The 15,746-nt window shown below is 29.2% G+C and overlaps 2 protein-coding genes across 2 annotated transcripts; one reads left to right on the top strand and one right to left on the bottom strand.

Annotated features, from left to right (window-relative positions):
* Nucleotides 1-1,449: 1,449 nt before the first annotated feature.
* On the bottom strand, nt 1,450-4,807 carry LOC122533684 (peptidyl-prolyl cis-trans isomerase). The gene is made up of 3 exons (XM_043663621.1): nt 4,469-4,807; nt 3,226-3,579; nt 1,450-2,394 (listed from the first exon to the last, which is right to left on the bottom strand). Exons 1-3 carry the CDS (start codon nt 4,670-4,672, stop codon nt 2,323-2,325), a joined length of 630 nt encoding a protein of 209 aa, XP_043519556.1. The 5' UTR covers nt 4,673-4,807; the 3' UTR covers nt 1,450-2,322.
* A 1,280-nt stretch (nt 4,808-6,087) lies between these two features.
* On the top strand, nt 6,088-14,927 carry LOC122533679 (cell division cycle and apoptosis regulator protein 1-like). The gene is made up of 15 exons (XM_043663612.1): nt 6,088-6,259; nt 6,870-6,997; nt 7,234-7,505; nt 7,586-7,840; nt 7,990-8,253; nt 8,356-8,581; nt 8,875-9,152; nt 9,856-10,111; nt 11,112-11,177; nt 11,261-11,464; nt 11,556-11,735; nt 11,810-12,148; nt 12,241-12,610; nt 12,693-13,036; nt 13,118-14,927. The coding sequence occupies exons 1-15, from the start codon at nt 6,202-6,204 to the stop codon at nt 13,400-13,402; spliced, it is 3,525 nt and encodes a 1,174-aa protein (XP_043519547.1). The 5' UTR covers nt 6,088-6,201; the 3' UTR covers nt 13,403-14,927.
* Nucleotides 14,928-15,746: the final 819 nt, after the last annotated feature.

Raw genomic sequence — 15,746 nt, forward strand, 5'->3', positions numbered from 1 at the left:
TCCAGGATCTTCAGATCCTATCTCGATATCCCTTTCAACAGGGGTCAAAGGTGGAAAGTCTCTGTCCAATTCTAGGTCCAAGGCGTTCTTCCTCCTTGTGGACCCATGTTGAGACCGCCCGTTTGCTAAGCTCGTGCAAGAGCTAGGACCCGCTTTATGGGGAGTATCACAATTCTCCCCTAAACGTTCGTCTTTCTTCCCAGACGTAGGTCCCGACAAGGGAGGCCTGGGGTCCACCTCCCCTGCGGATGCCTTGCAGTCGACAGATAACCGTCGGGGGTGACCTGCTCGCTCACCAACCACACCGACGGGTACTGGGGTGTCCCTCCCCTGCACCGTAAACTTCTTTTTCCTTTTGTCTGAACCACCCATAGTTTAGTTTAATTAATGAATTTTTCGTATAACAGAAATAGCCTCTCCTGGTTGACCACTCACTCTTTCGCATCCTGTTTCAGAAGACCGAAGTCGCCCGAAACAGAATCCCAGGGAGCCCCACGTGGAGGTGAGGTGAGTGGATCCTTTGACCAGAGCAGGTCTCCAACTTCGCCGAAGAAACCCTGCCCACAGGCAAGTACCCAGGATCATTCAAAGGTAAGTACCAGATAGGACTTAAGGGAATCATCAGCTTCATCGGAGTTTTTGACCCTATCTGACAATGTACCGGGCCGAAACCCGGGGTGAATCTCCAGAGTCGGGAAAACCCACTCCAGTCTTCGCTCCCCAGGTTTAGGTTTGCCTAACCCAAACCTAATATAACGGCCGACAACGCTTTCACTTTATTAAAGTAAGTCACGAAAATAAATAATTTTTAATGAAACAAATTGCCGAAGAAATTGAAATGTTACTTACTGAAATGTATATTCTTGAATAACGTTACAAATTCAAAAATCATAAAAATTTACCCTTTAACAAATATGAAATATATTTTTATAATTATCTCTTATAAACTAAGGTGAGCGGCGATAATATGTATAGTAAAAACTTCCTTAGAATCATGTCTCCGATGACATATTCCAAGATCATTGAAATCACCTCTATTCTGAATAATTAGCAAAATGATTCTATATTCTTTTTTCTTTCTTTTTTATAATAATAAACATGGAAGATCCATACTAGACTTTATTTATGTATTTTCCATTTTTAATATTCAAGTTGATTATATAAAAGAATATATAAAAATATATTGAAAATAAAAGATATATAAAAGAATAAAAGCAATCTAATATAAAATAACGTTTTAATAATCCATAAGTTAAAACTAAGAAAAAATAAAAATGTTTATTTATTTCTTTTACTATTTTCTTAATATCATAAAAATTTTAAGCAAAAAAGTTATCATAAGAAAATAAATATTTAAAGAATTCATATTACAGAATTAATTTAAAAATTTAATGAAACACGGAAATATAGGAATTCACACTTTATTTATGATAATAAATGTACAACAACTACTTCTGAAAACAATTTTATTTTATAGAAATCCCAATTACTGTGACCGTTGCAACTACATTTTTCAACATTGATATTACATCAGAATAAGATGGAATTATCTAAAGGCATTATCTGGTATTACAGTTTACAATCAAACCTCTATTATTAATCTGTGCTTAGAAAAGGAATGGTGTATACATATAAAAACGAATAATGCCCTAGATAACAGAAACATTTTGATTGGATCTAAGTATAAAAGCACAATAGAAAAGTTAAAATATTTTAACGTCACAGATAAATGCATTGTACAGCAATCATGTAACACTCACTAATTATGGACCTTAGAAATGTAGGTAAATATTTATGAATTTTATCCTTATTAGATACTAAAATATAAATAGTACACACAGAAAAATTATTTTATGAGACGCACGGTTCATATACGTACGTTTTACTGTGCTATACCATTTAATACCATTAAAGGATCGATATTCCATGGAAAAGATGTGGATCTAAATCTTTTTTCATTTTTTTTATTATTCGATTTTGATATAGGAAAAGTATGTTGCTTATTTCAGGTAATAAGGAATATAAAATTGAAAAATTTTTTTATAATAAAAAAATAAAAAAGAAGAAATCATGTTTTAATAGATTCTATTTCATTGCATATTCCAATTTCAGTTGTAATAAAAAAATACAATACAATGCTATTGTTTTGCTAATTCCAAATTCAGATAGATTTAGTACAATTTTTTAAATATGAAAACTAAATCTACAATATTGAGGAAAAATGACAATGATTAAAATGAATGAATTATACATTAAAGATAGCAACAGTTATATGCAACAGCTAAATAAAAATGCAGTCATTAGAGTATCTAGTTGAACAATCTACATTTCTCCACAATCAGTTATTACAATTTTTTTGGAAGTCTTTCCACTCTGAGATCCCATACCCTCCAACTGAAATAAAAAAAAAACATACATTATATTCTTTCCTATAAAAAAAGGAAAAAAGTAGAAGCAATGAAATTATTAATCGTTTGAGTCTCATCCAACGCGATCGCACTGTTCAGATTTCATGTCAAAACCGACTACATTTGAAAGAAAAACTCAAGTTTGGTGATTTATCAAACATGTGATACGATATGTACCAAGATAATTTTAATTTACAAAATATATTCTAAGTCTTCTAAGTCTTATTCGAAGCCAAATAAGAAATTTTTATTTTAATTTTTTTCTTATTTTTATACATACAATAATCTCTGTTAATTATTCTTCCTATCATATCTAAAAAAATTCATTGAATTAATAAATACTATATTTGATAAAACTTCGAAGTTGCTTTTTCTCAAAAATGGAGTGTCAAATCAAAGAATTTTATTCTATATTTTTTCCTTATTGTCTTGTGAGGAATTCCATGTCCACTTATCCTGCCTACGTATTATTGACACTATATATCATAATATTAATATAAACAGAAACTAATATATCATGGACAAGCAGCATTTCAATTAACAAATAATTAAATTTTGTAACATTTATATTTATCAAAGCATGTCAGATGTAAAGAAACGCTATCACTCCGCTCCACATTTTTCGACAAAATTTATTAAGTGAGACTCAAACGTTTAATTTACTCTTTATCAAATTATAAGACAAAAAAACGAAATAAATATTTGTCAAAGAAAATATTAATGAATCAAAAAGTGCTATATATCTATTATAAGATAACATATTTTATGCTATAATATTAATTTATAAAATAAAATAAAATATGATATGATTACATACTTTTCTAACAACATCCATTCCTTCAACAACTTTTCCAAATACAACATGTTTGCCATCAAGCCAACTTGTTTTAGCGCTAGTGATGAAGAATTGACTACCATTTGTATTTGGACCAGCATTTGCCATGGAAAGAATACCAGGTTCGGTATGTTTCAATGAGAAGTTTTCATCGTCGAATTTCGTACCATAAATGGACTTTCCACCAGTACCATTATGGTTAGTAAAATCACCTCCTTGGCACATGAAGTTTGGTATCACTCTATGAAAACTACTTCCTTTATAACCAAAGCCTTTTTCACCAGTACAAAGTGCTCGGAAATTCTCTGCAGTTTTAGGCACAATATCGCTTCTCAACTAAAAATTTAATTAATGCACTTCTTTTAAAATATTGAAATAAACAAAATATTTAAATAAATATTTTAGAATTATTAATATATCACTCTTTATGTGCACAATTACATTTGCATTTAAATAAATTATATTAATTCTCATATATTATAACTAATAATAAATAAAATATCATATACTATAAAGATACCATAATCTACAAGTCATTCTTTTAAAACATACTGTATAGATTTGATTTACTTACTGAAGTGAAAAATTCTTCTATTTATATAACAACATATACGTAACATCAATAACTAAACTTATATTATAATAAAAATTACATTACAGTACAATTAGAAATGCTCACACCAAAATGCAAATGAAATTATTATTACCACTTCTACTCTGTCTATGACGCGTTCGTAATTTATTCGTGCTTTTTTTTTCTTTTCTTACGTTAAATTGCGAAAAATGATGAAAATCACAATACTTCAAGCTCATACAGCACTTAAAACTATCAAAATAATTCGTAAAAATTCCACGATTACACGTTAAAAGTTTCACCTGTGCGGAATACGTAATCAAATGTGTCAGCGACAATCAGTGAATGGAAAATTTTACGATTCAGAGCAGATCAGAAGAATTAATAACGCAATACACATTACATCTAAATCATCTAAATTATATTTTGCTACCATGAACAAAAAAATAAAAATTTCATCTTCTTAATACGAAATAACAACTTAGAATAATTAAAATACGTGTAATAACAATTTCCTGGGAAATCTTATTCGAAAATCGTTTCACATAACCGGCTTTCGAGAAAATCCAAGATGGCCAATCATGCCGGGATTCCGATGGTAACACGTTTAAGAAGTGGAAAGCACATCAATTGTGAACAATTTTTACTTACTTCCATTACGATGCGGCCCACGGGCTTATTATCCGCAGACATGTCGAAGAAAACACGCGGCAGACCCATCTTTTCTGCAACGGCAGCAAAACTTCGTGCGAGCACTGCGAAAAATGAACGTCTTGGTCGGGCGGTGGCTCCCAAATGGCTCGAATGGCTGAAGGTCGAATCAATTGACAGCCGGCAGATCGATCTCAACGCCATGTTCAAAGCCTGTTACTTGAAAAATCAATTTCAAACGGCGAGATCTCTCTTTTCTGTTGAGTAATACCGTTTCTATCGTTTCCCAAAGATAATCAGTTAGTATTTCATGAAGTTATTATGTAATAAAACCGCGATTTTCGGCTCAATATCGATAATTATTAAACAGCAAACGTGCTCTCTACAATCAACCAATCGAATGTGACATCTTCCATGACCATGTGAAATAACCAATAGCATGCTTTGTTTCTTATCATATAACAGAAAGAACAAATAATATTTTATTAAAATTCATGAAGTTGAGAAGAAATAATTGAAATGAAATTTTACATGAAAAATATTTGCTAAAACATATTATAAATTCGTGATTATAATTTTCTAATTTAAAATTAAGTATGTATGTATTCGTTACAGCGAATTATTCTAGTTCTGAACACTCATATGATTAATATCTTTATATGGTTGCGCCTTAAAGTTTCGTACCGTGAGTGACAAAAAGATTTATATTATGAAATTTTTTATTGAAAAATTATTCTCTATGTTATAATACAACACATAATAATACATATCGTTCTATAACTGGATATATTTTGTAATTTGGAAATTATTAAAAATATCTATAGTTTAAATCGAAAGGACGTAAAATCTCTTTAAGTGAAATTTGTTTTATCATGAAGTCAATTTGTTCATTTCTTCACTATTAAAAAATGTTGCATTTAATTTCACTTGAAATATTACTTACATATTACAATATTGTCTATAATAATAATATCAATAATATTGCCAAATATTTTTTTTATCATTTTTTTTTTTAAATTATAGTTTATCACCAAAATCTTGCTTTATTTCGTAATGACAAAATAGCATACAATTATACTAATACAACTCATTTGATATGATTAAAGGATGTTATGTCATGTATTGCCTTGGATCTTGATTGTGGACCAATCATGATACTATTCAATTTTATTGTACATTTACGCCGGACATGACGTTTCGGCATCACTGTCACCATAGTGGAGTAAAAAATATATCACTTGAATTTTTTACATTTTATTAATGCATTACTCATTTGAATACATTTAAACAATCGGTTATTTTAGATTTAAAGCCATTTTTTTCAAAAATATACACACTTAAATGCATCATAATGTTAAATATCAGCGTTTAATAATAAAAGAATGAATATTTTCGTTGAGTCTGTGGAGTACATATATTTCCGTAACTAGCGTACAACAGAATCAAATTAAAATTTGAACTAATTTTTTTTTATGATCATTTAAATTATAATTATTTACCTATAAACAATTTAGGGAAATTAATTATCATAAAAATTTGAAGTAACATTTATATTATATAGAAATTATTATTAATATGAAAAGAATTTTAAATTTAATTCACTTCCTGTACAAAGCAATACTTGATCTAAGTAGTCGCTGAAAAGATGGCGCCCAAGTGAAGGACGCTGAATTAAGAGTAGCCAAGATATTGTTAAATTTGTATTATTAATAATATTGCATATTTCTTAGGAAATGAGTAATCTTTCACCATTTGGAGGTGGTAAAAATCCACCGTGGGTTCGAAATGCAGGTAAAGTAATTTTATTATTAATATATATTTTATATTGTCGCCCCGTGTGCAAGTCAATGTTGCCAAGTTTCTATTACAATTTGTACAAGTCAATAAATATATTTGTAAAATACTCCTCACTAATATTTCATGCAATGTCAAAATGTTAAAAATTAACTTATAACATATTTTTTAATAATAAATACGAAATGGTTTATAACAGAGACAAAATGTTTAATTTATAATTATTTTTGAAACAAATGAACTTTTTATTTCTTTCTTTAACTTTTATTTATGTAGATAAATTTTATTCACATTTATCTAAATTTTATATCCACTCTTGCTGGAATAATCATTGTTTAACATAAATATAAATAGTTCTTTAAATATTTTTATAATTATTTTTCAGTTTTTATCCTTGAAAATGAAAATTTGTTATATTTAATTATATGTATTGTGTATATAAATTTAAGATGTTCATGAAATATGTGTACTAGAAATAAATTAATTAATTTATTGATGTTATAAATTATGCAATACACTTATAATATAATATATCCATTTAGAAATAATGAGAAACAATATATTTAAATATACAAATTTTGGGTATTTTATTTTTATTTATACATAGGGCAAGGAATCCAAAATATACAACAACAAATGTTAGGTCAAGCAATGGGTAGTATAGGTGGGCAACCTATGGTTCAATATCAACAACAGACCCAACAAGTTTATCAACAAAGTTTAGGATTACAACAAGTCAGTATAAACAATAAATTATATCAAAATATATAAATAATATTATAAAAATATATGGTATTGTGTTAATTTAAGGTTTTATGTGATATGTGTTATGCTTATTGTAATAAATTATTGTTTAAACAGTTTAAATTATTAAATATACATTTTCTAGTTTTTTTAATAGGTTATATTTAACAATCTACAGTTATAATTTTTATTCGTATATTTTAATTAATATGTATCTTATAAAATAGCCCAATATAACAATGGCTTCAATGGCAACACTTGGATCTAACTTGCCATCTGGTATAGCTGGTCAGTTATACCCACAAGTTGCCACTGTTTCTTATCCACCACCAAGAGCATTAAATACAAATGCATTTCAACCATCTGTGGCTGGTGTGCCACAGCAAGTTCAACAAAATGTACCTTCATCATCTACGAAACAAAGAGTTTTCACTGGCACAGTTACACAAGTATATGACAATTTTGGTTTTGTAGATGAAGATGTATTTTTTCAAACAAAGTAATGATACTATGCAAAAATGCTTTTATTATATTTATAATTTGAAATCTATAATAAGTGATATCAACAAATTTTTCCAGTGCATGTGTTAAAGGATCCAATCCTGTAGTGGGTGATAGAGTATTAGTGGAAGCATCGTATAATCCATCCATGCCATTTAAATGGAGTGCCACTAGAATACAAGTACTCCCTATGGGAAATAATAATAATAACACTAATACGCAACAAAATAATCAAGCCACTCGTCAACAACAACAGCAGTCACAACCACAACAGAATCGTACCTCAGGAACATACAATGCTGTTCCTCCACCTGCTGAAAATGCCAATAATAGGTAATTTATACTAGATAAAATTACACACATTTTATTAATAATAGATCTTGATTATATACAAGACTTGGGTATGTCATTTAAATATTTTTTGTAATGTTATGTGTAGTTTAATAGTAATAGTTTTATTGAAAAAACATAATTATTGGTAGATTCACAACTAGTGCAACAAATGCTAATACAGCTAGTAATCGAAATAAAGTTGGAAGAGTAAGAGAAAGATCTCCACGAGAACGAAAAAATGAAGAAGAAGAAATCGAAAGAAAAAGACGCCGTGAAGAAAGAATTAGAGAACGTGAGAAAAAGGAGGAACGTAGTCCATCAAGAACTAGAAGAAGTAAGTCCCCAAGACCAAGACGACGTACTAGAGTTGTACCGCGATATATGGTACAAATACCAAAAATAGCATTGGATTTGTAAGTATATTTTTTGTGCAATGTTACTAAGAATTATATAATTACGCACTCCATTTTTATAATATGTTTAAAACCATAGGATTTGATCACTTGTTATTTTAGACCTGAAGCAGATGTACTTGAGATAAGAAGGCGGTATCAAAATATGTATATTCCTAGCGATTTTTTTTCTACTAATTTTCGATGGGTTGATGCTTTTCCACCACATATGCCATTTGCCCTTAATAAACCATGCTCTTTTCATGTTATGCATAAGGATGTTGATCCTTGTACAGAAAATTCAGCAGTACTAGAACCTTCAGATGCTGATTACCTTTTCTCCGCGAAGGTTTGTTATATTATAATTTTTTAAATTACTAATAATATAACTTTTGAATATTTTTTTAATATTATTTTAATATATTTAAAAAAATAAGATGCATATGTAGAAAATTTTTTTATGATTTTAATAATGCATTATCAATAAATAGTAATTGATTATAATAACTATTTTATGAATTTTAATGAAATGAATGAACTCTAATAAATGTTATTTGTACTAATGATAATTTATTGACGACTAATTTAGTAATAAATAAATGATATATTTATATTCATTAAATTATATATATTATGTTATAGGTTATGTTGATATCTATGCCCGCCATGGAAGAAATTTATAAACGATGTTGTGGTGTATCTGAGGACAGAGATCCAGATCGTGATTATGTACACCCTACACGTTTAATAAATTTCTTAGTAGGCTTACGGGGTAAAAATGAAACAATGGCTATTGGTGGACCATGGAGTCCTTCTTTGGATGGTCCTAATCCTGAAAAGGATCCATCAGTATTGATTAGAACGGCAGTAAGGACTTGTAAAGCTCTCACGGGGATAGATCTATCCAGTTGCACTCAGTGGTACGGTTCTTCAAATATTGATATTTCTTTCTATTTTTATTGTTATCTTAAATGGAATTTAAAGCACTTCATAGAAAGAGCAACGTGATGCTATCTAGTTTTTCTGCCCATTATTGTTTCATTATTCGCCGATACATTATCAAGTTACTTAAAAAAAAAAATTAATACAAAAATTAAAAACTATCATCGATTCAAAATTTTGGACTCGTTGGCTCCGTCCAGCATTCTATCTTGTATAAATGTATTATATACATATTTTTTGACGGTATATAACTTGTGTTAAAGACAATGAGATAAAATGTTATAGCGTTAAGAAAGATCCGGCAGGTGTGTACCATCCTTGAAAGAAAGTAACTTTTAATGCCAGTTCTGAATTGACTAAGATTGTAGCTCAATCTCTACAGAAGAGGTATGTATTTGTTCTATACACGACCGACCGATGGAGATTGCTGCATTGGATCCTGTATCGAGCACCCAGATGATATTCAAGCAGTTGTGGCAGACAGATCATCACTATTGTTCTATGATCGTTGTGACCCACTCAGTTGTGCTTTATCAAACGGTCTACAATGTGCGCTGTGTGTGGCTTTGTATGCAGTGCGTGGGCTTTACGAACAAGCGAACGAACACTTAGCATATAAGGCAAAGCTAAGCGGCATTAACCTGAGTTGACGTTTGGGTATTGTTTTTCCTTGCGGCACAGGTACCGCTTCCTGGAACTCTACTACAGACGTGCAGAAACTACCCACAAGTCGGGGCGAGTGGTGCCCTCTCGCGTTGAAACCGTCATACTATTTCTCCCAGATGTTTGGAGCTGTGTACCCACTAAATTGGAATGGGATGGTCTACAACTCAGCTATAAGAAACAACTGGAACGAAAATTGCTGCGTGCTGCCTCTAGCCCCGACGATTTGGATGCTGCCAATGACACTGATGAGGCTGCCGTCGCTGATCAAAAGGCACTGCCAACATCATCCCATATTACTTTTACCTTTTTATTACATTATATAATCGTGCAACTGTTTTCCCATTACTAAACTGGATTTTCAATATAGGCTGTACTTACTCATTGATCCTATCGTCAAGTGTTTGTTCGTTTCTTGAGCATTTAACTGTTTATTGTTAATTTAAATCACTTAAATGGCTTTTTTTATTGAATGCTATCATATTATATAAGTAGTTAATTGTTGTATCAATATTTCAACTTTTATTATTTCGATGCATTAATATATGTTGTTTTTATAAAATGACTCAGTAACATATGAATAATGTTGTGACATTGATTGAAATCTTAAATCAAATAATTTATTATCTAAAGATATTTACATATTTATATATGTATATGTAAATATATATCATATCATTCTTGTATCATGTTTTTAGTACCATTGAGAATTATTTGTTATCTATGTAAATTAATGTAATGTGCATAGTATAAAGTTTTCATATTAGATTTTGAACTATTTTAATTGCTGAAAAATTGTAAAGCAAAGTTAACATAACAAAAAAGATCAATGAGTAATGTATTGCAAGTATTCCCTTAGCCACTGGCAGTCACATTGCATTAACAAGAGAAGCAAGCAAGCCTAGCTCGGAGAAGAGCACAGCTGAGCCATTCCCTTTCCTGAAACCTTCACCATCATTGATAAATCATTCAAAAATTTCATTTGATAATCGTTATATACAACATTATTGATATTATCCATAACCTATCAATCACACAGACACCAGAGCCAGGACACTATGAGAATCTAGCAGTTACTTGAGTCATACTTGAAGGTCATCGTGAATGAAGAACCGTGTATATCATTAAAATGTGAGAGAGTGGTGATAAAATAGAGAGTGATGAAAGAATGAAGAGGGAGTGGTTTCGTTTCGTTATATAGGGGCTGCTTCTGTTTTGTAGTTTTTTATTCCGTTCTTTACTTCTATAACATAATGCATGATTTCTTTTTTCAGGATGATCCAGTGCCAGAGAAGAAGGACCCCACTCATTACTCCGAATTGGATCCAAAATCTATGAATGTTAGTTTTTTAGTGCTCAATTGATTATAAATATTTTTGTTATTTTACATAAATTAATAAATTAATAAATTGGTTTTATAAAGGTAAATGAACTACGGCAAGAATTAGCAGCCCGTAATTTAAATTGCAAAGGTCTGAAGTCACAATTACTTGCAAGACTTATGAAAGCAATAACTTCAGAACAAGCTAAAGAAGAAGGACGACAAGACGATATAGAAGAAAATGAGAAAGATATTTCACCTCCACCAAAAGAAGAAGAGGATAAAAAATTCAAGGATATTAAAGAGGTAAATTTCCTTGTATATATTTCATAAATATATTCCTTAGAGAAAATAATAATAACAGCAAAATAATTTCATGTAACATTAATGTATACAGCACGATGAAGATAGAAGAAAACTTTGTGAACGTGAACGTAGTACTCTTGAAAAACGATATACTTTACCCGAATCATCTCATATTATTGTCCATCCTTCCAGAATGGCAAAAAGTGGAAAATTTGATTGTACTGTTATGTCTTTGAGCGTGCTTTTAGATTATAGACCAGAAGATACAAAGGTAACATTTTTTACCTTCTTAAATTACATACAATTAGTATCATATAAATAAACAATTTTCTTTTTTTTATTCAGGAACATTCCTTTGAGGTATCATTATTCGCAGAACTTTTTAATGAAATGTTAATGCGAGATTTTGGCTTTCGAATTTATCGAGCATTATGTAATTTACCTGAGAAACTGAAAGAAAAAGACGAAGATAAAAAAAAGGACAAAAAAGATGATAAAAGAGACGAGAAAAAAGATGATAAAAGAAAAGATGATGATAAGAGATGTAACAGAAAGGATGAGAAACGAAGAGAAGGAAGCAAAGATAAAAAAGATGAAAAAGATGCAAAAAGTAAAACAGATGATAGGGATCGGGAAAAAGAAAAAAATGATGATGATGATGATGATGAGGAAGATGAGTCTGATGTAATTATTTGTAAACATGTTATTATATATATATATATATATATATATATATAAGTTTTCTAGGAAAAATTAATAATAATTACATTTTGTAGGATGATGATTCAATTAAAGATGGTAGAAGAGATAGGGAAAAGGATGGAAGAAAAAGGAAAATGAAATTGTATACACATGATCCTTACCTTTTACTATCTTTCGTTTATTTTGATCAAACTCATTGTGGTTATATTTTTGACAAAGATATAGAGGAACTTATTTATACTTTAGGACTAAATTTATCAAGAGCTCAAGTTCGTAAGTTAGTACAAAAGGTTGTAACAAGGGATTCTTTGCATTATCGTAAGTTAACAGATAGATCGAGGGAAGATGACATAAAGGAAGAAAAAAAAGACGAAAAGGAAACTGATAAAGCTGATTCTACCAGGGTAGAGAATGATGAAGAAATATTACGATCATTAGCACTTGGTACATTTTAAATATTATTATATTTCAATATTTGATAAATAACGGTTGGTTAATATTCTATTACTTTTATACTTTAAACTAGGAAATAAAAGATTATTACCTATATTCGTCGGAAGTGGACCACCATCAAAAAGAGCACGTAGAGAAGATTCACTTGCAGAACAATCTGAAGAATCGATTGTATCAGAAGGTTTTGTGATGTATAAAGGCTCTTTGTTAGATGTAGAAAAACTTGTTAGCCAATTAAAAAGATCAGAAAAAGCTCGGTTGGATACGGAAGAACGTTTAATGGAATTACAACATGAATTATGTGTAGTAAATGAAAAATCGACGAAACAAACAAACAATATTAAAGCTCTTTCTGAAGATTTAAAAATATACAAAGACAAATTAAGAAACACAGATGAAAAACTTAGAAAAGTATCGGTGAGTGTCACTTTTTAAAATTTTTTTTTCGTTATAATGTAATATTTAAATTATTTAAATAATATATTTTTTTCTGTACAGTCTGAATGTCATACATACCTTACAGCCGTAAAAAATATGTATCATATAGCAGCAAAAATGATGCAAGCTGATACGAAAAAAGTAGAAATTGTAGAAATTCAAGATGAAAAAGTTAGCGAGATTAATGGATCAGAAGTTGAAACTAAATTTAAAACGGACACAAGATGGGGCGATAACAAAGTTTTAATTAAAAAAGAATTTATAGAAACTGATAAAGACAAGAAATGCGACAATAAAGTCTTAATTAAAAAGGAAATAACAGAAACTGATAAAGAAAAAAAATAAAAGATGCGACCGCACTTTTGTCAAATTCTAACTGTATTAATACTAAGGAAATTAAAAATGTGCTTAACGACAAATAGCACGAGAGGTGATTGGGACAAATTTATGCATATGAAAGTAAAAATTACTTTAAAGACTCTGTTTTATAACATTTTTCACTCAGTGACAATATGTAGTAAATCTGTTTCTGTGCATATATATTATGTTAGAAATAAGGAAGATCACGCGTTCAAGTAGCATAAATGAGTGATACTAAATAATGCAGATGTTAGAACGAATCATTACACTGCAGTTTTTCATATACATTTGTCGAATTTTATGCAGATAGACAATTCTTAAGGATCTTTGAAATACTAATGTAACTTTGATTTGCCATAAAGTGCCAGGTACTGATAGACAGCTGTATATCGTGATTTCAAAATACGTTCACATTGAAAATTGTCATTGTATAACTATTAATATACCTCTAAATTTTTACCATTCTTGGATAGATCTAAATAATTATCGACCAACTTTTTAAAATTAGTAGTCCTTTTCCCCTTTATTTTGTTTCTTGATGAACTGTGATTTATTGAGAATACATTTATTATAATTTTTCCGGATGAAATACGTTTGAGATAATGTTAGCATTGTTGCTTTCACATGTATGGATTATAATTTATAATCCTTAAATAACCTTAGATAAATATCATTTATCATACTTTTTTTTTTAAAGCAACAATTGGTTAATATGTTTGATAGTGGTAATGTATTTGTATTATGTTATAAGTGTATTTATTGATTTGTACACAGGACACAGTATGATAAAATAAAACTTTTTCGCAATATGTATAACACCAACTTTGTAAAGTACACAGTAATGATTAATTTATGGGATATCGTTAGCATTATTTTTCTTAAATTGTCTTGTCGATTTTATAATTGTAATTACTGTAAATACTTTCACAGCGGTACCTAAGAATAATTTGAATACCAAAGTATCTGTAGCCAATTTAGTATCTAATGAACATACTGCTATACATATAAATATATAAATCACAATAATTTATTCAAAAACAATTATAAAAATATAGCATTACAGTTTTTTAATATACATCTACGGTTTTTATTAATATTATTTATCTTAATGTAAATTGTATCCACATTACGATGATTTAATATGATAGAAAGATGAGTGCTCATGATGTCCCTTATTTTGAACACACATTGCTCATCATATAAGTATAACCCAAACACTCAAAAAAGGAGACAGAAATATGACTTTTAAATACTAGCTATCTTGTGTTTTATTAAGAAACAATGTCAAGGACACTATTTTGTATAAAATAATCTATTGTAAAGACATTCTTTTGTAGTTTATTATTAGAAAATTGCTTTCATGTCAAGAAGCCGTTAATGTGTTGGTAAATTTATAGATACGAAATGATAAATAATGTGTATATGAAATTATAAACATTGTAAAATTACTTCCTTGACAAATGATTTGAAATATGAGGAGACACACAAACAAAATAAATTTTAAACACTCTATGCGCTTTTTGTTTATACCTTTATATATTTTAATTACCATTATAACAAAATTTTGATCAACAATTCTATTATGAAAGTATTTTGATATATATATATATATATTACAAAGAAATTAAATTTCATTTAAATAAAAATTTAGGTAATTTTTTGAGTAAGATTTTATATATTTCTATATTTAGATTTTATAAATTTTTTAGAACTTCTATAATAAAATCAAAACAGAAAACAAATTTTATTAAATTACAATGATACTTTTTCTTCTCAGAAAATACTTCATATTAGATATTTTCTTTTTAAACTATAAATTAAAAATTTTATAGGTAATCCAAATTATTATTAAAACATATTTGAACAAAAATTCTGTTTTTTTTTTTTACATAGCTATTGAAAGAAAATAGCGAATTTTTGTTTGTTATTAAAAATTAAAAATGTATTAAAATTATTTATTTATTATCCTATTATATTTAGGGTCTAAAGAAAATATATTTGTACATAAATATAATACACAAATTAAAGTAAAATTTATCTATTACAGGTAAATTATCAGTATCTCTCTATAATTACAAGTAAAAGCTTCTATTATACGTATATTATTTTAGAAATATGTACCGTGTGGATCACCACTAGGATAGGTGTCGGAACTTATTTATATTGTCGCACGCTGTTGCCCACTTTGTTTAACGCGCAAATATGTCGGTCCTTGTCGCACTCTGTTGCTATTCTTGTCTACCGCGCATATATGTCTGTCCTTGTCGCACGCTAGTGTCCTCCTTGTCTAATGACGCTAGACAAGGAAAGCAATAGTGTGCGACAAGAA

The sequence above is a fragment of the Frieseomelitta varia genome, unplaced genomic scaffold (assembly GCF_011392965.1).
Source record: "Frieseomelitta varia isolate USP_RPSP 00005682 unplaced genomic scaffold, Fvar_1.2 scaffold_545, whole genome shotgun sequence".
Lineage (NCBI taxonomy): Eukaryota > Metazoa > Arthropoda > Insecta > Hymenoptera > Apidae > Frieseomelitta > Frieseomelitta varia.

Excerpts from the sequence above, each read along its gene's own strand:
- LOC122533684 (XM_043663621.1), bottom strand. The coding sequence starts at position 4,672 with ATGGCGTTGAGATCGATCTGCCGGCTGTCAATTGATTCGACCTTCAGC. Across the intron at positions 3,580-4,468 it reads TGGGCCGCATCGTAATGGAA|TTGAGAAGCGATATTGTGCC; the intron begins GTAAGTAAAAAT and ends TTAAATTTTTAG. Across the intron at positions 2,395-3,225 it reads GAATGGATGTTGTTAGAAAA|TTGGAGGGTATGGGATCTCA; the intron begins GTATGTAATCAT and ends TTTTTATTTCAG.
- LOC122533679 (XM_043663612.1), top strand. The coding sequence starts at position 6,202 with ATGAGTAATCTTTCACCATTTGGAGGTGGTAAAAATCCACCGTGGGTT. Across the intron at positions 10,112-11,111 it reads CTGCCGTCGCTGATCAAAAG|GATGATCCAGTGCCAGAGAA; the intron begins GCACTGCCAACA and ends TTCTTTTTTCAG. Across the intron at positions 11,465-11,555 it reads AATTCAAGGATATTAAAGAG|CACGATGAAGATAGAAGAAA; the intron begins GTAAATTTCCTT and ends TAATGTATACAG.